The sequence below is a fragment of the Stegostoma tigrinum genome, chromosome 5 (assembly GCF_030684315.1).
Source record: "Stegostoma tigrinum isolate sSteTig4 chromosome 5, sSteTig4.hap1, whole genome shotgun sequence".
NCBI classification, from domain to species: Eukaryota; Metazoa; Chordata; class Chondrichthyes; order Orectolobiformes; family Stegostomatidae; genus Stegostoma; species Stegostoma tigrinum.
In genome coordinates, this window is record NC_081358.1 from 96,728,693 (window position 1) to 96,742,925 (window position 14,233).

General features: G+C 40.9%; 1 protein-coding gene across 1 annotated transcript in view; it reads left to right on the top strand.

Moving 5' to 3' along the window:
* LOC125451822 (unconventional myosin-Id-like) overlaps positions 1 to 14,233 on the top strand; it is a 136,208-nt gene that overhangs the window by 15,686 nt on the left and 106,289 nt on the right. The window contains exons 3-5 of the mRNA XM_048529446.2: positions 1,767 to 1,860; positions 3,046 to 3,211; positions 8,053 to 8,106. Coding sequence (XP_048385403.1) covers positions 1,767 to 1,860; positions 3,046 to 3,211; positions 8,053 to 8,106 — 314 coding nt within the window. The remainder of the gene's footprint in view (positions 1 to 1,766; positions 1,861 to 3,045; positions 3,212 to 8,052; positions 8,107 to 14,233) is intronic.

The following is a 14,233-nucleotide window of genomic DNA, read 5'->3' on the forward strand; positions in this document are numbered from 1 at the left end:
AGCTAATAAAGGGACATATCCTGTATGCATTCCTAACCACTTCATCCACTTGTCCTGCTCCCTTCAGGGACCGATGTCTATGTATACCTTTGATTCTTGGTGTTTCTATTGGTCCAACCTAGGCTAACCCCGACCAATCAGCTCACATATATCTGGATTGTATTGCATTTGTCACTGACCAGCCGATCTGACATATCAGTCTATATCCTCCTGTGATCTAAGGCCATTCTTCTCACTATTTCCCACTCAATCAACTTTGTATCATCTGTGAACTTACAGATCAACCTTCTAAATTCAAGTCTAAATCATTCATGTAAACTACAAATACAAAAAGTCCCAATGCTAACCCATGTGGGACTTCCAGACATCCCTCATCAATTACCCTCTGCTTCCTGCCACTCAGCCAATGTGGATCCAATCTGCCAAATCTTGCTGGATCCCATGGTCTCTTACCTTTTCCATCAGTTTCACAGGCAGAATCATGACATTGCTCCTCAATTGTTTTTGTTGCTAAGCTTTTTCCCAGTCCACTCCAGCTAGCTCTCCCCTCATTCCTTTGTAATCACCCTTATTTAAGTTTAATACAGTTGTTTCTGACCCAGGTTTCTCCCTCTCAAACATAATGTTAAATTCAACAAATTATGCTTACCTTTTCCTGGGGGATCTTTTGCCCTGAGATTGTGGTATTACATGTTACACATTACACATTACCAGATTCAAATCACCTAGTCCCTGGTTGGATCCAAAACAATAGTTTCTGTTTTCTAATATTTAATTGGAGGATATTTTTGCTCATTCACTGTTGGATGTTGGTGTATAACAACACAGATAAAGCACAGGTACAGTGAAGGTGCTGAGAGAGTGAGATGACAGTGAGGTTGAGCTTGGAGTCAGCTATGAACGATTGCCTATACATGAATAGAAAACCTGCTGTGTTTATCTGCCCTGCACTACTTATACATCTATGCCCACACCAAAGTTGACTGTTAACTGCCTTTATGTGGCTGAGCAAACTGCTCAGTATTTTCAATCTAAACAGGGATGGACAATATCCTTTTCAGCAATCTGCACTTGCCAAGAATAAATTTAGAAAAAAAAACTTTTTGGCACAGTTAACACAATTCTTTGAATAGCACCATGGGATTTTTCAAAGAAAATACAGTGCAAAGCCGAAGGAACACAGCAGGCCAGGCAGCATCAGAGGAGTAAGAAAGTTGACTTTTTGGGGTTGGGACCCTTCTTCTGACATGGGGAGGGGGAGGGAGCTCAGAAAAAAATAGAGAGAGGAGGGGTGGGCCTGGGGAAGGTGCTCTTTCTCTATTTATTTCTGAGCTCCCTTCGCCCCACTCCCATGTCTGAAGAAGGAGCCCAACCCAAAAAATCAACTTTCCTACTCCTCTGATACTAACTGGCCTGCTGTGTTCCTTTAGCTCCGCGCTGTACTATCTCTGGCTCCAGCACCAGCAGTTCTTGCTATCTCTGAATGGGATCTTGCATATCCATCTAAGACAGCAGTCTCATTCAATACGACACAGAAATGGCGTGGAGACTTTGAGCTTAAGTCACAGAGTGGGACATGACCTCATAAATCATTAATTCAAAGGTAAGCGTGCTCCTGGCTGAATTAAAGCTGACACATGCCAAACTTGCTGACATAGTTCTGTAATTTTCGACATTTGGCCACAATATTGTTCATTTCTTGCCTCTTTCTGTTAAAAAAAACTCTAACAGATTACAGAAAAATATCTCCTTGTTCATATTTTCAGGTGAGAGTGGCGCTGGCAAGACAGAAGCGAGTAAATATATAATGCAGTATATTGCAGCCATCACCAACCCCAGCCAGAGGATGGAAGTTGAGAGGTAAAGCCTAGCTTTCAAATATTCCATCAAGTTTCGTGAATCCTGTGCCTAGATCACACACAACAGCCTGAAATAATCTTGCGCTTTTAACACAATTTAACACTTCTGTGTTAAAGGATACCTGAAAGGTGCAGAGGGAGACAGAGAGAGAGATAGACTGGGATCAAGTTCCACAGCTTAGGGTCAAGGCAGATGAAGGCACAAATGAGAGAATAACGGGAATGGAAAGACACTAAAGGCCAGAGCTGAAGGGGCATAGAGTTCTCTAAGAGCTCATGAGCTAAAGGAGGTTACTGAGAATGGAAGGCCAAGGTCATGAAAGGATTTGAAATGGATGAAAATTTTAAATCTGTGGGAAAGAAATGATGGGTGAAGGGATGAGGTGTTTATGTAGTACCTGACAAAGAAGCAGGAATGTGGGGAGATGTAAAATTTCCAATGCAATACCTGGGAAATGATTTTAGTTGAAAGCACAAATCATTCCAATAAGCAATAGAGATATGGTTCTCAGCACCTTACTGTCTGTAAGGAATTTGATATCAATGGTTTAAGAATATGGTCTACTATCAATGTCTCAGTGAAACTACGGGTGTATTATAAAGATGATGTTGTCAATAATGCTCATGTCCCTAGGAATAATTTTTAAAATATTAAACAATTACTGAATGTCTAGAACACTGCTTTGGATTCAAGAACATGGCTTTTCTCTACCGCTGATATTTCTTGGTACACCACCTTGCATTCGTTTGTGGACTCTGGAAGTTGCTCTCCAAACTTTCCCATCACCTCTTCAACTCTTAAATCCTCCTTAAATTCTGTCTTGAGGTGTCTGTTGGCTCGGTGATGATTATTAACTGATTAAATTGTTATAACTGTGGAATGTTTTAGAGGATTAGAAGCACCCAAATAAGCCATTCTTGATGATGATAACAAAGGTAAAGTTAGTGAGATTAAAATTGAGTGAGGGATAAACATAAGATTGAAGCTTGGGCAGTAAGGATGAACATTAACCCCACTTAAAACTGATTGTGAAATGAATTGAACCTACTCTCCCAGCTGTAGAGAAAATTCTCCTGCAAGGGAATGAAGTTTTTGGAGCTTTACTCTCAGCTCTAGAAGTTATTGTTCTCATTCTGAGCATTTACATGATATATGTTCATCCCTTTGCCATTCCCCCTTCCCCAGTGTAAAAAACGTTTTGCTGAAGTCAAACTGTGTCCTGGAGGCTTTCGGGAATGCAAAGACGAATCGGAATGACAATTCTAGCCGATTTGGGAAATACATGGACATCAACTTTGACTTTAAAGGGGATCCCACTGGTGGACACATCAATAACTATTTGCTTGAGAAAGTAAGAAAATGTCTTTTTGTTTGTCCTTCTAGTGCACTAGTTGAAAGTTGCAAGAATATTTCTATGCCTGTATCTCTATTTCTCTGCATTTAAAAAATTGTTTGGGAGGGAAAAGCCAGCAAAAATCCTTGGGAAATATTTTGGAAATGGCTGTACTGGACCTCCATTTTAAAGTATATAAGATGAATCAGACTGGTACGTCTCATCATTCACTGGACTCTGGGGGGGTTTCCCGCAGATTGGAAAATAGCCAATATGACGCCACTGTTTAAAAAAGGAAGCAGATAAAAAGCAGGTTAACTACAGGCCAGTTAACTTAACTTCGGTAGTGGGGAAAATGCTTGAATCTATCATTAAGGAAGAAATATCAAGACATCTGCATATAAATTGTCCCACTGGGAACACCCAGCATGGGTTCATGAAGGGTAAATCCTGTTTAACTAATTTGGTGGAATTCTTTGAGGACATTATTTGCATGGTGGACAATGGGGAACCTGTGGATGTGGTGTATCTGGATTTCCAGAAGGCAATTGACAAGGTGCCACACCAAAGGCTGCTACATAAGATAACGTTGAAGGGTATTACAGGTAATGTTTTGGCATGGACAGAGGACTGGTTGACTAGTAGAAAGCAAAGAGTAGGGGTAAATGAGTGTTTTTCTGATTGGTGGTCAATGGCGAGTGGTGTGCCTCAGGGATCAGTGTTGGGACCGCAATTGTTTACAATTTACATAGATGATTTGGAGTTGGGGACTAAGAGTGGTGTGTCGAAATTTGCAGATGACACTAAGGTGAGTGTTAGGGCAAAGTGTGCAGAAGACACTGAAAGTCTGCAGAGGGACAGAGATAGTCTAAGTGAGCGGGCAAAGGTCTGGCAGAAGGAGTACAATGTTGATAAGTGTGAGGTCATCCATCTTGGTGAGAATAATGGCAAAATGGACTGTGTTTTAAATGGTAAAAAATTGGAGCAAGCTGCTGTGCTGAGGGACTTGGGTGTCCTTGTGCATGAATCGCTAAAAGCAGGATTGCAGGTGCAGCAGGTAATTCAAAAGGCAAACAGAATTTTGTCTGCCATTGCTAGAGGGATGGAGTTTAAAAACAGGGAGGCTATGCTGCAGCTGTATAGGGTCGTGGTGAGGCCACATCTGGAGTACTGTGTGCAGTTTTGGTCTCCTTACTTGAGAAGAGATATACGAGCACTGGAGGGGGTGCAGAGGAGATTCACTCGGTTGATTCCAGAGTTAGGAGGGTTGGATTATGAAGAGAGACTGAATATACTGGGATTATACTCATTGGAATTCAGAAGAATGAGGAGAGATCTCAACGAAACATAGAAGATTATGAAGGGAATAGTTAAAGTTGTTTCCACTAGCAGGTGAAACTAGGATTAGAGGGCATCACCTCAAAATAAGGGGAAGCAGAAGTAGGTCTGAGGTCAGGAGGAACTACTTCACCCAAAGGGTTGTGAATTTGTGGAATTCCCTGCCCAGTGAAGTGGTTGAAGCTACCTCGCTGAATGTTTTTAAGGCAAGGCTAGATAAATTTTTGAAAAGTAAAGGAATTAAGGGTTATGGTGAGTGGGCAGGTAAGTGGAGCTGAGTCTCAAAAAGATCAGACATGATCTTATTATTAAGTGGCAGGTCAGGCTCAAGGGGCTGGATGGCCTACCCCTGTTCCTAGTTCTTATTTTCTTATGCTCTTATCATCTCTGACCCTATTTCTCATATAATTTATGAATCTACTTTTCACTCATTCTCAACCTTTATCCGTCTATTCCTGTGTCTTCCTGTCAAATTCTGTTTGTCTGTATCTATTTTTCATTCTCTCTTTCCATTTCTGTCTCTTTTTGAAGCTCTGTTTGTTTCAACCTCTTCCACATTTTTTCAACTGGATGTAAACCTGCGCTTCTTCTGGGGTGTTCTCACTTGTATGCCACTGACACCCAGCCTCTATTAAAACAATTCAAAAGCCACATACTCATTATCAAGAAAAGCATTTATTGCTCTCCCCTTAAAGGAATGCTGGTGATAAGCTTCCATTGTAATGACTCACTATTTCCTAGGCTATTACAGGGGCCAGCTAAGAGTCAACTCCATGACTAAGTGTTCAAACCAAGCTCATTGAGGAAGGCAGATGTTCTTTTCTAAGGTTTTAATAAACCAGGCAAACATTTATAATAAGTGCTTAGTTATATGTACTGGGCTTTATGGCCTACACACTTATGGGCACACACAGATGGATCTGAGAAACAGGCTTTCCTGTCCACCCACCCCCTTCCGTCAAGGTATTGTGGGGAGACGTCAGATGGGCTGTCCACTTTTGAGTCTCATCCTCAGATTTTTCAGCAATGGGAGAGACCTGTGCCCAATATATAGCTGTGACTCTTTGTTTACTGACCCTGACCAGTGATAGCAGATGGTTTGGCAATGTTTTGGGTCCCTGGTGCCAACCATAGCTCCACCTCCAACAATCATTTTTAGCCCCCACATCCTCTTGTCTTGCCCAATGTTCTTTGCCTGCCAATCCCTCTTGCTGTGAACTGCCCCTTGGCTCTGGTGAGATCCCAGACTTAGCTGGAAATCATACTGATTGCATCCAGCTTGGTCTAGCCATAGTGCTACCAGTCACCATTGCTCCTGGTGGAGCTGAGAATAATGTAGACTTGCACAAGGCTGGAATTCCATCTGAGAGGGGCTGAGGTCTTACAAAAGAACATAAAAACATAAGAACTAGGAGCAGGGGTTGGCAATTCAAACACTCAACCCTGCTCCGTCATTTAGTATGATCATGGCTGATACCATCATGGCCTCAACTCCACTTTCCTGTTGCTCTCCATAACCTTTCAAGTCATTATATATTAAAAACTGCCTATCTCCTCCTTAAATTTATTGCCTTGTAATATTGACCAAATTTGTGTTGACGAATTGGGAGCCCGTTGCATGGCGAGATGATGCTGTCCTGGACTCATAATCTGGAATCCCAGGCTATTGTTGCAGGGAAAAGTGGAATTTGACTTCAAATAATAAGCCTGGAATTATAAAGCTAGTCTTAATTGTTGCCAATCATCTGAAGTCTAGAAGATCTAGGCCATTAAGTTGAATTTAAACTTTCAGGTGGTGGCAGTTGAATTTATGGCTATAAATCAGTATATTCAAAAAAGAATAAATCAGTGGAGGGAGCTGGGCACCACAGCTTTATGACCCTTTCCAAAACCATTTTGATTTAGCTTCCTCCTCCTCTACCTACCTCTTCCTCACCTTTGATGGTTTGCACTGCCCTTAATGGGCTCTGCGCGTAAATTATTCAGTTGGAAACATGGGTGACTTACTGGCGTTGGTTAATGATTGAACAAAACAAAATTGGTCATTTACAGAGAGGGAAGAAAAGAATGCCAAGTTGAGTGTAAGAGCGTTTCTGAAGGTTGTTTCTGTACTTTATAGAAGTAAATCAGTAGGATGAAGAACGATAATGAATCAGTAGGATGCCCGCCCCTTCCTCTCTCCCTCCCTTTTCCCTCACCTTTGATGCTCTGCATTGCCCTTAATGGGCTTTGCATGTAAGTTAATCAATTGGAAAACACGGGCGATTTACTGTTGGAAGTTAGTAAATGAAAAAATACCACGGATGATTTGGTGATGGGAAAAAATGTTCAGTTGTGAGTACTCTTCTGGAAACAAGAGCTAAAAGACTGATGAAGAACAAAGTATGAGTAGGTCAGGTGTCTTGTGATGCAGTAGTAGGATAATCATCCCTGGGTCAGAAAGCTTGGGTCCAAGTCCCACCTGCTCCAGAGGTATATAACAACATGGCTGAATGTGTTGATTTAAGATAACATCTAAATCATCAGGACATGTCTATGAATGGTTAGCTTAGTGCCATTATGAAGCTATTAATCCCTCTGAACTGTATCTGACTATCAGCTCTTTCAATTCCTTAGCATAACTTCTCAGCCTACTTGCCTGATAACTTGTGCTGGATGAGCAGAAATTTCCTCCATCAAACAGTGGGAAGGCCAAGAGTTGATTCCCGAAGTTCAGTCCCCACCACAAACTCTGAGCCATCGACTCCATCCCTTTCTCTGATAATCATTTGAGACTGAGCCAGGTTGTTCACAAATCTCAGCTTTCAAATGTTAAAATCAACCCTAAGTCTTTTCTGGCTTTATTATCTTTGCCTTTGTTAGCTCTAAATTTGACTGTTTCGGTTACCCCTCTCAGATTCTGCCCCATGTAAACCTGAAGTCATCCATTGCTCTCTTGCCCCTGACCTAACTTGTACTGACTCTCATTCACACATTGCTTCTATGATTACCCAAGTACATTGACTCCCAAATAAGCAAGGGATTGATTTTAAAATGTCATCCTTGCCTTAAAATATTTCTATAGCCTTCTTTCCATGACTTTGAATTCTCCTCCTTCCCTTCAGTCCTCCAAGACGTCTGTGATGCTCTGGTGATGAACATTCTCAATGTTAAATACTCCATCTTTGATGGCCTTGTCTTCCACTATCTCAGCCTTAACTTCTGGAATTCCCTTCCTACACTTCTCTACCTCTCTTCTATTTTTGACCGGCTAAACTACTGTGAAGTTCCTTGGAACATTATACCATGCTAAAGGCATGGTGTAAAAAGAAGTTGTTATTCTGACGAGCCATTATCTTTTGTTGTAGTTTGGAGTGCAGGATCAGAAAATCTTTTGGTGGTTAGAATCAAAGTAAATGCTATTTTAACAGAGGCCTGATGAGAGTTGACTTGTATTCTAATCAGCATTTCTGGGAAATGTTTCAACACTAGTGTTTATTGTCCCTAATCTTGAATTGTGATTTTTATTGCTGTCCTCACAGTCACGTGTGATTATTCAACAAAGAGGAGAAAGGAATTTCCATTCCTTTTATCAGGTAACCATTATTTTATTCTATTCTATTTCTATCTGTTTCTTTATTATCTGTCTCAATTATTTGTTTTTCAGTCAGAAATCAAGGTCAACCAAATACAACCCCAGACAGCAAACTCTATTTCAGAGTCCAGCCATTTACATAGGATCTTATACATCTATGAAGTCCCACAGCTCATCAGTATGTTTCAAGTAACATAGGCAAATGTAGCATACAACGTATTCAAAAACAATTGATAACCTTATGACCTGGCATAGCCACACTCTATCATTACCATCAAGTCAGGAGGTCAACCCTAGTTGAATGAAAAATGCAGGCAAGCAGGCCAGGAGCAGCGCCTAAAAATGAGGTATCAATCTGGTAAAGCTACAAATTGAATTGGAAAAAGCAATGGCCTAATGGTATTACCACTGGACTGTTAATCCAGACACCCAAGTAATTATCTGGTGAGAGAGGATGGAATTTGAATTCAACAAAAAAGTCTGGAACTAAGACTCTAATGAGCATCGTGATTCCGTTGTCAGTTGCCAGAGAAACCCATTTGATCACTAATGTCCTTTAGGGACAAAATCTGGTCTGGCCTACATGTGATTCTGGATGCACACGGCAATGTGATTGACTCTCAGTCAAAAGAATGTGGAGCTGGAAAAGCATAGCAGGTCTGACAGCATCTGAAGATCAGGAAAGTCATTGTTTCAGGTGCTTCAGGGCTCTTTACTGCCTTCTGGGATGTGTAATGAATGCTGGCCCAGTCAGCAACACCCATAGCCCATGAATGAATGATTTTATTTTAATATATTAAATTAACAGCAGAAACAGCATGCTACAGACAGAGCTAAGTGATATCACAACCAACGGATCAGATCTAAACTCGGTAGTCCTGCCACGCCCAGTCATAAATTGTGGTGGCCAATTAAACAACTAAAGGGAGGATGAGTATCCACAAATATCTCCATCTTCAATGATGAGGCAGCCCAGGACATCAGTGCAAAGTATGAGGCTGAAGCATTTGCAACAGCCTTCTACCAGAAATGCTGAAGGGATTGTTGATTTCAACCTTTTCCTTCAGAAATCCCCAGCATCACAGATGCCAGTTTTCAGCCAAGTCAATTCACTCCATGTGATGTCAAGAAATAGTTGGAGACACTGGATACTGCCCTTACAACATTCCAGCAATAGGACTGAAGACTCCAGAACCAGTCAGACCCCTAACCAAGCTGTCCCATAACAGCTATATCACTGGCATCTACCTGACAATGTGAAAAAATTCCAAACCATGTCATGTACACAAAAAGAAATGTGAATCCATTGTAGCCAATTACCACCCTATCAGTCCTTAGCAATCATTAGCAAAGTGATAGAACCTGTTATTGACAGTACTATCAAGTAGCATTCACTCAGCAATAACGTACTCACTGATGTTCTGGTTGGATTTCACCAAGGCCACTGAGCTCCTGGCTTCATTACAGCCTTTGTCCAAAAAATGGACAAAGGAGCTGAATTCTAGTTGTGAGGTGAGATAATAGTGACTGTGCTTGATATCTGTTCAGCAACTGTCAAAAGCTGTCATCGAAGACTCCTTGCAAAACTGGAGTCAATGGGAATCTTGCAAAAAGTGCCAATGTTTGGAGTACTTTCTGCCATACATGAAGAAGGTCACCCTTGTTGGTCAGCCATTGCTTGAGCCCTCTAGATGTTGGACAGACTTTAGGAAGGCTAGAGGTGAATTGCACATTGTTTATTCTCACCTCTGATCTGCTGTTGTAGTCTTTATATTGGCCAGTTAAGGTTCCAGTCAATAGTAATCCCCAGGATGTTGATAGTGGGAGATTTGGTGATGACAATTCTATTGAATATCAAAGAAAGTGATTAGATTCTCTCTTGTTGAAGATGGTAATTGCCTGGTACTGAGGAAGTATGAATGTCACTTATTAGCCCAAATTCCCAAGTGAGCACGCATTCCAATGTGCACTTATTCCTCATCACACTCTCTCACAAGTTGGATCAGTTTAACCTTTTCTAATAATATTGACTGAGGATTTGTGTTGATCAGAAACTGAGAAGAGATCACAACTCTTCTTTGAACCGTGATATAAGATTGTTTATATCCAGAGAAACATATACAAGGTGTTCCACCAATCTTGTCAATCAGAGATGTGTTTGTAAATGTGTCTCCAAGTGGTTATATTAACTTGAACTTATGAGTGTACATTGATGAATGTTGGTGCATGGCTATAGGCGGAGGTGTGTAGATGTATGTATTGATCTGTTCATACATTATTCTTGTGTGCTTCTTATGTTAGTAGATGCACATGTGTAAGATGGTGTTTACATTTCGGGTTGAGGCTCTACCTGGGTGGTTGTAGGTGTAGTTGTGTGAATATTTTTCAACATGTGTTGCTGTGTTTGTATTTCTGTTCAAAATTGTGTTTGCAAATGTGTCTGTGAGTCCTTCTGTTTGAGAGTTTGTGTATTTATGGTTGTCAAGATATGGTGTATTTGAGTGGATCTAATGTGGATATGTCTGTATGCATACGCACACAAGTGTACATCATGGATGCACATTTGTTAGGTGTTTATCAGAGCCTATTTTGTATTTTTGTGCATGTGTCTGTGTTCTTCTGGTTGTATAGCTGGATGAGTATGAAAGTGTATGCAAATGTTTGAATATTTGTGCACATACCTGCACATGCTTGTGTATTTGATGAGTTGTGGAATTGCTCTGAATGAGAATCAAATCCCTTCTCCAGGCAGGCCCAATGTGATAGTGAGACTCACAGAGAAAAAAGCCAACTGTTTCATTTCTGGTCTGCACTAATATAGCTAACTGTAGCTGACAGAGGCAGTAGAGAAGTGGTGATAACAATTAGCAGCAGGCTCCTTGAATTTAAAAGGGAAAGTTATTAAATCCTGCTGAATTGGAGGAGGTAAGGAGTGGATGGTTCAAGATGTTGAATAAAGATACTAACAGCACTGGGACTAGTAAATGAAAGGGAGAGAGAAAGAGAAATATTTTGAGAGAGTAATTGCATGTTATAGCTGAAGGTGGAAAAGTCCATCAGAAAGAAACATCTCCGCTGTTTCTCTTCCAGATTGTGAGAGAAATGCTATCTTAGTTACAAATGAGGGGTGGTTTCACTCTCCTGTATTCTAGCAAGTCATTAAACTGATAGAACAGATTCCAAAGAGGATTTCATTGACAATTACCGCAGGTTTACAGTTAACTACTTCAATTTGCAGTAGAACACTTTGACAGTGATGGTTAGGTTCTTCTGTTTCTATTCACTTTGGACTTGTGAAGAGCCATACATCTTGGAATTCTATGGAATCTGTATGTAGAATTCATAAAAATGTTCAAGATATTTCTGCACAAGGAGGTTGATCTAAGTGTAGGAGTAATTTGTGTTACTGTATGTAATTAAGCCTTGGTTCAGTGGTTAAAGTCTCACCTCTGAGTCAAATTGTTATTGATTCATAATCCATTTATTCCCCTTCCAAAAACAAAAATGGTAATTGGATGTAGTTCGAAATGGGGGAGGTTAAATGAGCAAAGGGGCTACTCCACTTAAGCACATACATCACAGAATTAAAATATGGTTTCCCCTGATGTGCTTACAGCTAAAAGAATAAACCACTGACTCAAAGCATTGTGATTTCAGTTCACATACCAGATACACATGAGTTATTATACCTTTTAATCACTTGGAAACCTCATCAGGCTAATAATAGATATGACACAAGGTATACATCTTTAAAATTTGACCTACATTTGAATACCATGCCTGTGAGACACAATTGCTTCTTGTCTTCTGAGTCAGAAAGTCCTGGGATTTGGCATACCCTGGAGATTCACTGCAAATTGAACAGAGATTTGAGATTGAGTGTGGAATTGAGCTGAGGCTCCAGAGTCATTCTGAATAACCGAGCATGTCAAAGCTATTGGATCACTTTGTCAGTGATGGTTCAATTCAAAAACGTCTGATCAGTTTTGGACTTGTATGAAAAATATTGATCACAAGAACTGGGTTGCCACAAAAATGCAATTAACGGACAAATATGCCTGAAGAAGAGATTTTTCCACCATTCATTTGTCTAAATATACCACTAATGTGATTGATCATGAGACCATAAAATGCAGAAGTAGAATCGGGCCATTTAGCTCACTGAGTCTGTTCTCCCATTCAGTCATGGCTGATGTATTTTTTAACCACATTCTCCTGACTTCTCCTCGTACGTCATGATCCCCTTACTCGCCAAGAATCTACCTATCTCTGTTTTAAATGCATTCAATGATTTGGCCTCCACAGTCCTCTACCACAATGAATTCCAGAGGTTTGGCACCATCTGGTTGAAGAAATTCCTCCTTATCTTGGTTTAAAAGGATCATCCCTTCATTCTGAGGCTGTGCCCCCAGGTCCTAATCTCACCTACCAGTGGGAACATCTTTTACATGTCCACACTATCCATGCCTCTCAGTATTCTGTAGTTTCAATTAGATTGACCCTGATCCATCTAAACTCTACTGAGTACAGATCCAGAGACCTTAACCACACCTTATGTGACAAGCCCTTCATCTCCAGGATCATTCTTGTGAAGCTCCTTTGGACCCCACCCCCAACTCCAGCACATCTTTCCTTAGATACAGGGACCAAAATCACTCACAATATTTCAAATGTGATCTGATCAGAGCTTATACAGCCTCAGAAAAACATCTCTTCTCTTGTATTCTAGCATTCCTAACAGCCTGCTGAACCTACATGTTAACCCTAAGAGAATCCTGAACGAGGAATCGCAAGTCCCTTTGTACATCAGATTTCCAAAGACTTCCTCATTTGGAAAATAACATACGCCTCTATTCTTTTTATCAAAGTGAATGATTTCACATTTTCCCACATTGTATTCCATCTACCACATCTTTTCCCAATCTCCCAGCCAGTCCAAGCCATTCTGCAGCCTCTTTGCTTCCTCAACACTACCTGTGCCACCACCTATCTTTCTGTCATTTGCAAACTTAGCAACAATGTCCACAGTCAGATTGCCAGATTGCTAAGTTAAAATTCAAACTGTTGTCGTCCCAATGCTAATCCTTGTGGAACTCCACTAGTCACCGATTGCCATTGTATCAAAATCCCATTTACCCCTACTCTTTGCCTTCTACCAGTCAGCCAATCCTCTGTCCATTGCCAGTACCTTATCCCTAACAGCATGGGCTCTTACCTTATTTAGCAGGCTCGTGTGCAACACTTTAATTCTTAACAATCTCTAAAATAGTCTGACAAGCCAACCTTGTTGGGGGAACTGAGGATGGCCAATAATTATTACTAACTGGCCACATTTCAAAAGTTAAATGTTTAAAAAACACTGAACTGTTTTATATAGTGTTAAGTTACTGAATTTTCTTAAAAGTATGAAGGGGATTGGAAAATGATAAGCTGCAGAGCTGGGCTGAGAGGTGGCAAATGGAGTTTAATGCGGACAAGTGTGAGGTGATGCACTTTGGTAGGAGTAACCGGAAGGCTAATGGTAAGATTCTTAGCAGTGTGGATGAGCAGAGAGATCTCGGTGTCCATGTACACAGATCCTTGAAAGTTGCCACCCAGATTGACAGGGCTGTTAAGAAGGCATACAGTGTTTTAGCTTTTATTAATAGAGGGATCGAGTTCCAGAACCAAGAGGTTATGGTGAAGCTGTACAAAACTCTGGTACGGCCGCACTTGGAGTATTGTGTACAGTTCTGGTCACCGCATTATAAGAAGGATGTGGAAGCTTTGAAAAGGGTGCAGAGGAGATTTACTAGGATGTTGCCTGGTATGGAGGGAAGGTCTTACGAGGAAAGGCTGAGGGACTCGAGGCTGTTTTCGTTAGAGAGAAGAAGGTTGAGAGGTGACTTAATTGAAACATGTAAAATAATCAGAGGGTTAGATAGGGTGGATAGGGAGAGCCTTTTTCCTAGGATGGTGACGGCGAGCACGAGGGGGCATAGCTTTAAATTGAGGGGTGAAAGATGTAGGACAGATGTCAGAGATAGTTTCTTTACTCAGAGTAGTAAGGGAATGGAATGCTTTGCCTGCAAAGGTAGTAGCTTCACCAACTTTAAATACATTTAAGTCGTCATTGGACAAGCATATGG